The sequence below is a fragment of the Sorex fumeus genome, unplaced genomic scaffold, assembly GCF_029834395.1.
Source record: "Sorex fumeus unplaced genomic scaffold, SorFum_2.1 ptg000063l, whole genome shotgun sequence".
Classification (NCBI taxonomy): Eukaryota; Metazoa; Chordata; class Mammalia; order Eulipotyphla; family Soricidae; genus Sorex; species Sorex fumeus.
In genome coordinates, this window is record NW_026606120.1 from 10,640,732 (window position 1) to 10,654,284 (window position 13,553).

The 13,553-nt window shown below is 44.5% G+C and overlaps 1 protein-coding gene across 2 annotated transcripts in view; it reads left to right on the forward strand.

Moving 5' to 3' along the window:
* The window catches only part of MAP2K5 (mitogen-activated protein kinase kinase 5), a 272,784-nt gene that overhangs the window by 53,007 nt on the left and 206,224 nt on the right, over nucleotides 1–13,553 (forward strand). For both annotated transcript variants that reach the window (XM_056127637.1, XM_056127638.1), the window contains exon 7: nucleotides 6,806–6,854. In XM_056127637.1, the coding sequence (XP_055983612.1) occupies nucleotides 6,806–6,854 (49 nt within the window). The remainder of the gene's footprint in view (nucleotides 1–6,805; nucleotides 6,855–13,553) is intronic.

The following is a 13,553-nucleotide window of genomic DNA, read 5'->3' on the forward strand; positions in this document are numbered from 1 at the left end:
GGCATGTACGGTCCACACTCCAGCCTTTTGAGCAATCTCCCTGGCTCCTTCCTGGGTTGAGCTTTAACAACAGCAGTGAAATAGGCTTGATGATTGATGAAAGAAATGACCAGGTGCAGTCAAAAAGTCCTATAAAATCTGGTGGAAGGCAACTCAGAGATGGTCTGGTCTAGTCATGCACAGCCTTTTGCAGTGTCTTCCCTTAGGGGTACAGATGTCTCCCATTTGGTTAGTAATGTCGTTTGCTCTGGTAGTCATTTCTGTTTGGAGGCAGGCAACTCGAAGGTGATTTTGCTATGCCACCCGCAGGTGGCCATGCCTTTTGCCTCAGGTTGCTAACTGATCAGAAGTGTTTACTGTGTGCTTCCTGTTCATAGGTAGTTTGTTGGTACTGCCCTGCACTCCCTCTAGACAGGGGAACATTTTCCGCTGCAGCTTGTAGTATAAAAATGGAGGAAACTATACACAGGGCGTTCTGTGTTACTGTTGCCAGTGTTGTGAGCAGATTAGTCGGTTTTGTTTATGTTTTGTTTTGGGGACACCCCCATGCCCTTTATCGTGGCTCTGTGCTCACTGGTGGGTCTTGGCACTCTACTTGGTGCCAGAGAAATCTCACCTGGGTTGGCCTTGTGCAAGGCAAGTGCCCTGCCCACTGTGCTGTCTCTCGGGTTTCAGATGAGCAGGCTGTGAAGCAGGAATCGGTTTAGACTTAGACCAGGTGCTCAGGGAAGACTTGGGGAGGGGAAGGTCCCGGGTGGGCCTGATGAACAACAGGCAGGATAGAGCCACACCAGACATCAGGTGGAGGCAATAGCCCGGAGAGGAGCTCCACATGGTGGCAGATTGGCCATTTGGCTGCAGCTGTGGAAGGGTGCTTGGGTCAGGGGAGGTGAGGGAGGTGAGCATTATGAGTGATGCAGGGAGGAGGCTGACAGACTCTGTAAAGGGACTGGTGTGTGTATATGTTGGGGGGAGGGGCAGGGAATGGTCCCCTCCATGCTTTGGTCAGTGGATGGTTCTGTGGAAGTTGTGACTTATAAAATGAGTCTCTGTCTCTGGAGTGGAGCATGAACTGAGGTGCCAGTATAGATATATGTGCAGAGGTGTGGACCCTGTTACGTGCACCTCCCAGTCTCTGCCAAGTGGATATCTGGGCTTTTTCTGAGCACTCCAGCGGCAGAAACTTGATGTCCTGACCAGAGTTACTACACTTGTTTAAGTAGAGGAGCATTCTAGAACATTCTTCGAGTGAGCTCAGTCTTGCTTCCCTTGAAGCGCACACTCAGCCTGATTCTGTTCAGTCCCTCTGCTTGGAGCTGATTCCCTCTGCTCAGTTCTCCTGGAGGCAGGAGATGTCATGTCTTGGTCCATTCTCCCTCTGTCACCCAGTTGCCAACTCCAGATGACCTGCCAGTCATCCCTCACTGCTTCCTGGGCCTCCCTCAAACCCCTTCACAGGAGGTAGCTTCTCCCACCTGTGCCCTGATGGCGTCTCCTGCCCTGCCACATCTCAGTTGCTGTGAAGGTGGTTCAGGTCCTTCTTGTCCCTGCTAGTCTCCACACCCTGCCTTTCTCTCTCCAGGCTTTCTCTCCCAACGGCAGCAGAGGGGCCCTCCTGGTTCCAAGCCTGGGCCCTTTATTCCCTGTCTAACCTCTCCCCACTGCCCAGGACAGTGAGTGCTTGCCTCCCCAGCTGCGTCCTTTGCCTGTTCCAGCCCCCAATTCTGCTCTCTGTCCCTTCCTCCCCACTGTTCCGGCTTCGCTGATGAACCTTAGAGCCCCCTAACTCAGGGGTTACTCCTCACTCGACCCTCAGGGATCAAACCAGATCAAAACCTGGTCAGCCACGTGCAAGGCAAGCCCCCTCCCCCGGACTGTCTCTGTGGCCCTACAATCTTTACTGGACCCTCTCTAGCTTCATGACTGGGCATTCATACCGGTGCTGCCTGTGCCTCTTCTTCCTTCCCTTTCAGTCTGACTAACCTTGTGCCACTGGAAGCAATACATACATCCTTTCTCTTTTCTACTTTCCCCCAATATTTCCTGTTCTCTTTGTATTATATTATTGAACCATCACTCCCCAGAATGGGGCCTGTGATTCCGAGGACACCTTCAGTAATGCCTGGATGAATGTGTTACCTTCATTTCCTTAAAGTCTTGTCAGGCTGGAGCCATAGCACAGCAGGTAGGGCGTTTGCCTTGTATGCAACCAACATGGCCGACCCGAGTTCGATTCCTCCACCCCTCTCGGAGAGCCCGGCAAGCTACCGGGAGTATCTCGGCCGCACAGCAAAGCCTGGCAAGTTCCCCGTGACGTATTCGATATGCCAAACACAGTAACAACAAAGTCTCACAATGGAGACATTACTGGGCCCTCTCGAGAAAATCGATGAACAACAGGAGGACAGGGACAGGGAAAGTCTTATCATGTCTTATCACATTCTACCAGCTGACATAGCTTTTCTAGGATGACATTATTTCTGATCCCTTTTGAGTACATGCCTTAATCTATCTCAGAGTGCTAAACCCAAGTTATAATTGTTTCATTTTAACATTTTAGGGGCTGGAGCAATAGCACAGCAGATAGGGCGTTTGCCTTGCACGTGGCTGACCGAGATTCGATTCCCAGCATCCCATATGGTCTCCTAAGCACCGCCAGGAGTAACCCCTGTGCATCACCGGGTGTGACCCAGAAAGTGAAAAAAAAAAAAAAGCAAAAAACCCCAACATTTTATTTATTCCTCTTTGGCTCATACCCTGCAGTGCTCAGGGCTTTCTCTTGCCTCTGGGCTCAGGGATCACTCCTGGCAAGTACCCTACCTGCCCTGTGGTATATCACTACGGCCCCACCCATTAACATTTTTAAATGTTTTTCAAAAAAGATTTTTGGTTAGCTCATCATGATGACTAGACAGATAAAATGTTGAGTAAATTGAGGCACCAAGAAATGTCCACGATACAAATGACTTTTACCATGCCAGGTTGCTAGTCAGATACTGACATAATGAATGAAGTCGACTTTTTCCTCTTTTGCTCTCAAAGTATGAGCTGGTCTCTGTTTTAGGTTGGTTAAACTACACTCACTGTTCCTAGCTATAATTACTGAATTCAAGTCCCACTGCCAAGACAAGACCTTTCCTGAACATTGTGGATTTCTCCAATAAAAGTAGGATGATTAAACTTTCCATTTATCAACTTTTGGTGTTAGGAAGATTGATGAAGCTGTATTAAGGAATCACATTTCGTTTCTTGGATGAAAGGTGTTTTGTAGATGCAATGAATCAAAATGTTATTATTTCAAGTTGTATGACATAATGGAATATCTGTGGCGAAACGTTGCCCGGGCATTGTTTGGTTATTTGTGTTTTTACAATAATTGCAACTATCAAATTGGGAGGCATTGGTGGGAATAAAAGAATCTAAATATTTCCCAGGGAAAAGAGGTTGTATGTATACAAGAGACAGACTCGAGGCTTTGCCTTAGTTTCCTTTAGAATTTAGGGACAATAACTGTACCCCACACCATATTATTTATTGCCACAATTAAATTAGGATAATAATAGCATTTCATGCAGTGATGGTTCCATGGTCATTATTCAATAAATGGTAGCTACTAGTTAAACAGGTCTGATTATAGGCAATTTTTGTTTTGTTATATTTGTTGTTTTGGGGTCACACTTGGTAATGCTCAGGACTTACTCCTGGCAGGTCTCTGGGGACTATATGGGATGCTGGGGATCGAAACTAGCTCAACCACATGCAAGGCAAGCACCTTACCCCTTGTACTATTGATCCAATTCCACAATTGTTTACTCTTGAGTTTAAGTTTCCACTTCACTCCTGTTTTACAGAACTCTTTGTTTTTCTAATTTAATTTAATTTTTATAAAGTAGTTCACAATATTTGATTACATTTAATGTTCAAACACCAATCCCACTACCATTATACCTTCCCATCACCATATATCAGATGTTTCCATCCCGAACCCCAACCGCTGCCCCAAAGCAGAACCAAAATAATTTATTTTGTATTGTTTGTTATGAAAATCCGCTGAGAATGATCCATAAAACTTTCCTTAAAGGAGAGTGTGTGAAGATTGTTGTATTTCACCCAGGGGCCATTAAGCCCTTCTATAAGAGATCACTAACATATTGTTAAAGGTTGAGCTTTATATGCTTATATATTTATATATATGTATATATATTTATCTGTAAAATTATATTTCCCTCTAAGATTGGTTGCCTTCTACTTTTTTTTTTTTTGGCTTTTTGGGTCACACGTGGCGATGCCCAGGGGTTACTCCTGGCTCTGCACTCAGGAATTACCCCTGGCGGTGCTCAGGGGACCATATGGGATGCTGGGAATCGAACCCGGGTTGGCCGCATGCAAGGCAAACGCCCTACCCGCTGTGCTATTGCTCCAACCCTAGGTTGCCTTCTACTTTAAACCCCATCAAATGTGGCGTGCAAATTGGAATATGAGTGGCGCGAAGTAAGATATGTCACATGGCTGCATTTGTGGCTTCATGGTTCAGGAATAGATTCACTCCTGGGTGAGACTCGGCCTGAACATGTGGAGAAAGGCCATGAGCACAGCAGAAGTTGAGATCTGGAGGTTTTTGGCTGCCGGGGCTGGGTCCCTTGGGGCAGGGAGGGGCCTCACCCGCCCCCCTCCAGGGTGCCCTAAATGAAACAGCTTGGCACAGGGTCTGTCTGCATGTCTGTGGTGAGTCATTTTATGCTCTCTTTTGAGAGAAAGACAGTGAGTCTCTGGATCATGGCCATTGATGAAATTATCTCAGTTTTACAGAAGTCTTACCTGCTACTGTAGTGCATATATTCTTAGGTTTGGAGGACTTTATTCTAGGACCCTTGATTCAGGCACGTTTCCTAAATTGGAGGAATGTAACAGTGAGGCCCTATAGTATGAACTTGATCAGAACAGACGTTTAAGAAATATTCAGAAAGAAATATTCAGGTATCTATCACTTTCAACAATACTTAAAACAGTGAGTGCAGTTTCTTGAGGATTGAGATCTTCTGAAATGTAACATATTAATATGTGTGTGTGTGTGTGGGTGCGCGTGCGCACATGACCATCATATAGTAACAGCCAGAACCATGGTCACCCTTTGTATAACACACACACACACCACTTCACTGGATGAGGATGCATGGAATGTGTGAGCAAGGCGATGTCAATGTGGTTGTGTCCTCAGGTAAGGAGAAAGAGCGACACTTAGGGCAGGACCACTAACTTGGGCCCTGGGGGAGAGTTGGTTCTAAAGCAATAGAATTAAGAAGCTGGAACAATAGTACAGCAGGGAGGGTACTTGCCTTGCATGTGGCCGACCTAGGTTCAATCCTCAGCATCTGGTCCCCTGAGCACTGCCAGGACTGATTCCTGAGTGTAAACTAGGGAATACGCCCTGAGCATTGCCAGGTGTGCCCCCCCACAAGAGCCCCCCTACCCCTACCCCTCCAAAAAATGAAAAAGAAGCTTTACCTTTCCAGTAAGAGAACCCATGCAGTACCATTTCATGTGCCAATTTACTAATCAGGTAGCTGAGTATAGGTATTACTCCCCAGGAAGCAAGCAGGTCTTCAGGATCTAACTTTGGCCCCTTCCTTAAATTCATTTGCATAAAGCTGAGGTTCCCAAACTTATTTCAGGAAAAAAGACTGCTCAGCTGCCTGCAGGAAATCTGTCTTCTTCAAACGAACAAATAAAGCAGCCCTCCTTTGCGCCCATGCCACTTCTTGCCACGGGGTCTCCTCTGTACCCCCTGCAGTGGTTTTGCCCCCTTTGGAGAAAACTGGCATAAAAATTTACAATGTCAGATGTGTCCAGAAAGCATTTATTATATTCCTTAAATAATTCTGGGAGCTGCATCATGGACTTAGAGAAAAGGAAAGAGGAGGCAGCTGAAATTTATTTACCACAGTATAGGGCTTTAGTTTACAAACCATATGGGGGTTTAGTTGTGAAAATATTCGGTGGTATTTACTTTTCTTGACTGCAGTATAAAGTTTCCATGCCCCCCCCCCCACACACACGCTATAGAAAGGGGAAATGAAAAGTTTTAACAGGATATGTGACTTCTCCCAGACATGTGACCAGTGAGTCTCAGGGTTTATTTCTACTAAGCATTTGCATCCTGGAAATTAAATTGTAAGTTGGAGGGGGGTGGGGGGCGGGGGGCTCTCGGGCAGCTTTAGGGCTCCACTGGTGCTTCTGAGCTGACCTACCAGCTGTGGATTCATACAGGGGCCTGAGCATTCAGGACTACTTGGCACCACATGATGCTAGGGACTGAGCCCAGTTCTGGTGCGTGCTAGGCCTATGTAGCCGCTGTTCTATCTCCTGGCCTAGGAATTAGGGAGAGAATCGGGCTCAGACTGTCCATTTTATCTTTTCCGGCTCTGTGACAGTTGAACAGTCAGTGTTCCGTGCTTTGTCTAAGCAGATGACAGAGTGGACACGGGAGAGTCACTCAGGGGCACCCAAAGGCTGCCCAACAAATAGCCCAGAAAGCATCTCTTAAGTGCTCCATAAAGCAGTCTCACTGCATTTGGACTCTGGGCTTCTTTATTGCTGTGCCTTGCCAGTGGCCCTCAGCCTCTTGATTAATACCTTTGTCATATGGCCAGTTATATTTGGAACAGGAAGATACGGGACAAAGATTACAAAGTGTATAGAGTCCACATCTACACCTGAAGTAAAAGTGTATTCTCATCTGCGGTTTTCAGTACTATTCAAAGGTGTCAGTGATGTTACCACTAAAAATTATGTCTTTCCTTTGTAGCTTAAAGAAGTCTTCTGCTGAGCTGAAAAAAATATTAGCCAATGGCCAGGTAAGGTGGCATTCCATATTAAGATTCTCACCTGACGACTGCCCAGTGTCTATACCCACAAACCTAACAAACCGAGCCCATGAATTTCTTCCTGTCATAAGTGAATTACATGGCTTAATTTGATTGGCAGAACAATTTGTAGCACGTTTTTCAAACTGTGCTAATGGATTTCACTCCCAGCAGATTGGAGTACCACATACATACCCTGCCGTCTTCTCAGCTGAAAAAAAGTTAATCAATTCCGAACAAGTGTGTCAACCCATGTGTGGGGGAAATGACCCCGTACCCTGCCGTGGCTGTTTCTTTCATTATCTTTGGGGAGAGAAGGAAAAAAACGGCGGTTTTCTGACTGCAGCTCCTTCCTTCGTTCTACCGTCCACACTGGCTCTTTAGGGGAACTGAGGAACAGCAGACCTCCGGCGTTTGAAATTCCTGGGCATCTTAGCCACCCCGGGGTCGAAAGTTGAATGACGGAAGCCAGCCGGTGAGGGATGGATGGGCCCGAGGGCCAGTTATTTCTCACTAATTTTGATCCAAGTAAATGGTCACATCTGAAATAGTATAGAGCATTTAAGCACGCGCTGGTAAATTAAGCCACCGACGGGGTCCTGGATCCTTCAATAGCAACATAAATGTGCTCTAATGTTTGTGATAGAGGAAGCGCCGCGATAGCCTCCAAGGCAGGCGCCTGTCCGTTGCGATCAAGCCTGCCTATTAGGCTCTATTGACTGAGGCATCTGTGTCACTGCAAATAAAAGACTCTTATTGATTTTCTTAACTGCTGTTCACTTCCCGTCCCTGTTTCGAAGGCTGAAATCTTAATTATCTCAGATGCTTATTCAGGGCCTTCACACGCTGACCTCTCCAAGCCTCATTGGCGTTGCATGAGTCAAGTATTTGTCGTGGAGCCTGTCAGGAAGACAAAGCTGGTCCTCATGCTTGTCCTTTAATATCACCTGTAACTGTGTGGCCTCAGAGCTGTGGAGTGGCCGAATGGGGGACTTCTGTTTCTCGAAACCTCATTTAGCACACGGTGCCTTGAACACAGGTGGAAAATTTTTGTAAGTGTACCAGGCTGACATCTCATCCAGGGTGCGTGGCTTCTCGCCCTTAATATTCCTTCTTGGGCCAGCAAGAATCTGGTGTTGTATGTATATTCATGATGGTCTGAAAATCTTAGGCCATATTTATTAAATCCTTCGAACTTGAATCCCTCAAAGATTTGTTCAGATTGAGGTCCACATATCCCCCACCCTGAAGTCTCTGCATTTGCTCAGAACCAGTGTGAAACAAAACTTGGCCCCGAAAGCAGAAATATTGAGCCTGGAATATTTATATCTCTTTAAACATGCTTGTTTTCTAGTTACTAATTGTAATTTATGTCTAAGTCACTTGTGTACCTCAGCTGGAAAAATATATATCAAAATTGACATAAATTAAGAAGCTTTAACTACATTTTTTCAACCCAGGCAATGGAAAATAACCTGTCATAGATTTCTCTTTCAAAAATGAAAAACGGTTTATTTCTACTGCAAAAAAACACAAACAAGAAGAAGAAGAGAGTGTTCTGAAATGTTACTAATGTTTCACAGTACACCTAGTGCCATAAATATCCCAGCAGTCTGAGATGGAAGGCTCTCTCCAGTGGAAGATTGTCATGGTAAAGATTTTTGACACTTAAAGAGTATTTATTGCTTCCCTCTTGGGATTGTGATTCCCCTGCCCCAGTAAAGAGCAGAGCGTTTTCTTCCTCTCCAGGACCAGCCTCTATACATTCCTTACTCTTAGTCACAAAACAGACAAAAGAGAACAAAAACCTCCACCTTTTGACGTCTGCAGAATACCATCTGCTACTAATCCCTCAGTTCCATGGTGCCACAGAGTGACCCAAGAGTGCGTGGGATTGCGTTACAGTGAGGGGATGCACGTGGGGTGGGCCACAGCCCCTTGCAGGGCTGAATACCGACCCCATCTGATATGGAAGATGTAAGTCACATTTAACGATACTTTAACTCTTGAGCGTAGTTTTTTATTTCAGTGGTTTATGCTCTCAAGCATTAATAATGATCTGCCTTTCCACTCGCCTCCACTTAGATTTAATAAGGAATTCATATTAATCATTAAAAGAAAGGGACATGATTCTTCAAGATAATCAAATATTGACAGGTTAGAAATAGCTTTCTGCCTGGGTTCATTGATATAGGTTATGTGATATAAATATTTATTTCTTTTCTGTCACTCAGAGTAAATGCCACCAATTGATTCAGCATTGATATAGTGTCAACAGTTCATAAGAAACATTTGACGGGCTTGTGTTTCCCGATTAGTCTCTGCTCTATAAAGTGGGATTTACTAAATCTCTCCAATTGTCTGCTCATCGAGTGTGACGCTCTCTGAAACCATTATTGCTTCGATTTGTGAAGCGAAGGTTCTAGTGCTGCGACTCGCCTCTGTCAGACCTTTACATAGAAAATAAGGATTAATTGAGCATTTTTATTTTAATGATTTGGAAGCAATAGGTACTGATACTCCTTAACACAGGGAGACAATAAGCAAAGCATATGTTCTTTGCTGATCCATAATTGAATTCCATCTCATTTTGTCATTAATTCCATTAATGTTATATTATTATATTAAGATATATTAAATCAGGCATTTAAAAAAAGTTTAATAGTTAGTCTTCAAAATGGAGAAATTGTTTTCCTGTTTTTTGTCACTTTATAGTAGAGAAATCCTTTTTCTCTGGTTTGAAAACACCCACATCAAAAGAGATTTTTGACATGTTTTATTGAGAACTGTAACTCAGTACCACTGATGTATTATCTGAATGTCTTCTTCCTACTTCAGTCTGAGTGCAGTATCTACTCTTAAATATTGGTCGTTGATTTGAAACGGATTAGAAATGGCCCAGTGGGTTGATCCAGTGGGATTAAAAATATTTGCAGGTATTCCCAGAACCTATGGCTTTCACCTCTGCCATGATGAGGTCATTTTCCCACTTCTTATTTTTTTAGATGTTGTGGAGAGGGTGGTATTATTTCTTGTTCCTAAAAATTCAAGCATAAATGTAACACCATATATGATGCTCCTGTTTTCATTGTTATTTCGAGAACTTCAAATGCCCTTGAGAGACCATTCTGTGTGTAGAAAAAAAAATGGTAAACTCAGGGTGAGGAGGAGTGGGGACAGACATCTGCTCATTTTGACACAAAAAGATCAAACCTGGTCCTCATGCTTTATCTTTTAATAGTACCTGTGACTTTGTGTCCCGGCCACCTTACACAGTGACTGTGTGGCAGTAGTCCCAGAAGGCTTACACATCTGATACAAAATCCTGCGAGCATGGTTTTGGAGAGTAAGATTTCTATAATCCCCACATATGAAGCCTTCAGATTTTCCTGCTTATCTTAGCTCTCAGAAGTGAGGGTGTGTGTGTGTGTGTGTGTGTGTGTGTGTGTGTGTGTGTCTGTGTGTGTGTGTGTGTGTGTGTGTCTGTGTTTGTGTCTGAGCCTAGTGCCCACCACTATCCCCACGGACCCAGCCTTGCTATACTATAATCATACTGTATTTCCTCTCCGACACCAGCAGAACCCCATGCCAAGCCTTCTCCACATCAGGTGTGACAACTGTCTTGGCAGTTGTCACTGGGATGATTCCTCATCCCTTGTAGCTCTTGTGCTTTTAAGCCCAACCAAGGAAACTGGGCCGTCTATATCAATCTTTTGATGTCTTTATTCAGTAAAAGCTTTATTTCACCTCTTTCATCTAAAGAGTGGTATGATTTTTTTAAAGCCTATCTTTTCTTAAAAGCACTGGGGAGCGAGAGAGACAGGACAGTGAGAAGGTGTTTGTCTTGCACGTGGCTGACCCAGGTTCAGTCTCGCAACCCGTATGGTCCCCCCACCCATGCCAGGAGTGATCCCAGAGCACAGTTAGGTATAGCCCCCAAAAAACCGAAAGAAAAAGAAATAAAGAATAAAGAGCACCATCATGTATGCTTTGAGCTGTGAGTGTGCTTCAGGCTTTAGTTGGTTGTTTTCCTTCCTGTGGCCAGAGGCCATGGATGAGGTTTTGTTCTTCCCTTACTTATACTTGCGATCAGCTGCTAAGATCTTATGGGGAGCAGATGCCCAGGAGAGGACGGAGCTCTGGTCTGTCTTCACTGTTGTTACCTACCAGTTATTGGGGTCTGTGACTTGGTTTTAAGTGGTATTAAAATGCTCTAACTTTTTAAAAAAATTTTATTGAATCACTGTGAGATAGTTACAAGCTTTCATGTTTGGGTTACAATCACACAATGATCAAACACCCATCCCTCCACCAGTGCACATTCCCCACCACCGGTATCCCCGGTATACCCCCCCCTTTCCCGCCCTCCCCCTGCCTCCATGGCAGACAGGATTCCCCATAATCTCTCTCTACTTTGGGGCATTATGATTTGCAGTACAGACCCTGAGAGGTTATCATGTTTGCTCCTTAATCTACTTTCTGCACACATCTCCCATCCTGACCAATTCTTCCAGCCATTATTTTCTTAGTGATCCCTTCTCTATTCCAGCTGCCTTCTCCCCTTTGCTCATGAGGCAGGCTTCCAGCTATGGAGCAGTCTACCTGTCCCATATATCTACTAGCCTTAGGTGTCAGCCTCATGTTATGTTGTTTTATACTCCACAAATGAGTACAGTTCTTCTATGTCTTTCCATCTCTTTCTGACTCATTTCACTTAGCATGATACTCTCCATGTCTATCCATTTATAAGCAAAGTTCATGACTTCATCTCTCCTGACAGCTCCATAGTATTCCATTGTGTAGCTGTACCAAAGTTTCTTTAACCAGTCATCTGTTCTAGGTCACTTGGGTTGTTTCCAGATTTTGAAAATGCTCTAAATTCTATGACTTTTATGACAGTTGATCTCAGCTACTACATCCAGATGTCTCTGGTAGGCTTACAAATCCCACTTCTCTGTAATCTGTTTTGGTTTGGGGCTACTCCCACCTCGGTCATCAGGAGTCATTCCCAGCAGGGCTTTGGGGACCGTGTGGTGCCAGGGATTGAACCTGGGCCTCCCTTATGCAGAACTGGTGTTCCAACTTCTGGCATTTTCTCTCTGACTCCAAATCCCACTTTTGAATCATCATAATACTGGCTCTTGTGCTTCATTTTGAAAAGTGAAGTCAATATGCTCACCTGAACTAATAAAGGCAAATATCTTATTAACTGCTAGTTGATAAGATTTCATGAAGTTTTTCATGCTTAAAATCAGTTAAGGATATGAAACAGTTTAAGTATTTATAACCAACTCATGAGCTTGGCTCTAATAATTTTACTTTGTGGAAGTATTTTTTATATCTATTTGTATACTATATAAAAATTAGAACAGCCAAATAAACAAAGATAATATTTCATAAAAACTGTTGATTCCTATACCAGGCAAAGGTCTATATTGTAGTAAACTGAATACAGGTTTTGTGTGTGAGTGTGTGTGTGTGTGTGTGTGTGTGTGTGTTTAAATCATGTTTCTAGAACTCATTCAAAACCATTTTTGTCTTTTGTCTTATAATCTTACTCCTAAAGTAATGGATTCCAGATTTCTCTCCTTGGACTGGTAATGCAGTATTCAGCATGCACCCAGGGGCTCACGCTCTCCCCCTTCCCTCCCACCTTCCCCTCTCTCTGTACCCCCATCCCTCCCAGGTCTCTCAGTCTGCTTAGATGCACCACCCTCCTGACGGCACTGGGATGATACTGGTTGATGTTATTAAGAGACATTCCACAGGGTCCCCTCTTTTCTCTTCTCCTACTGTCTCCCATCTTCTTCCTCCAGTAAGATAATATAAAAGCACCCTCCCTCCCAAATGCCTGGATTATCCCAGTGTATTACTGAGATGTTGTGGGGTGTAGGGCCTTTTCGTCTTTTTTTTTTTTAGCTACAAGACCCAGATAGAGAATTCAAAGTGGAGGTAGAAGGGAGACGATCATAGATTACACTTATGGAATATAGATACTGTCGTCCTGCCTTTCCTTCAGTCTAGTGCCACTGAATTCAGAATAATCCTGAACTTGACCCAGGGACATTTCTTTCTCCTAGATATCGACTTTAAGCCATGATGAGGGTGCATGTTGTCAGACAAGTTGATGGTCCAAATTAGATTCTTCGAGTCTTGTTTAGACTACCTGGAGAAATGTTTGATAGGAATTGGCCCACCAACAATCTGTCCCGCCAATAGATACAGCTGTGTATGTGTGTATCCTTCATCCTCTCTGATCAAGTGACCCTTGCAGCAGTTTTGCTAATTTAGCACCCCCAGTCAGTCTGTGTATTCTCCGTGTCCTGCTCTCTCTTTTTCTCTCTCTCTTCCTCTCTCTCTCTCTCTTTTTGCTTTTTGCTTTGGGCTGGAGCAATAACACAGTATCACTGTGGTAGGTTGTTTCGTTTACCTTGCACGTGGCCAACCTGGGTTCCATTTCTTTGTCCTTCTCGAAGAGCCCGGCAAGCTACCGCGAGTATCCCACCCGCAAGGCAGAGCCTGGCAAGCTCCCTGTGGCGTATTCGATATGCCAAAAACAGTAACAACAAATCTCACAATGGAGACATTACCGGTGCCCGCGCGAGCAAATCGATGGACAGCGGGACAGCAGTGCTTTTTGGGTCACACCCAGCGATGCTCCAGGGTAACTCCTGGCTCTGCACTCAGGAA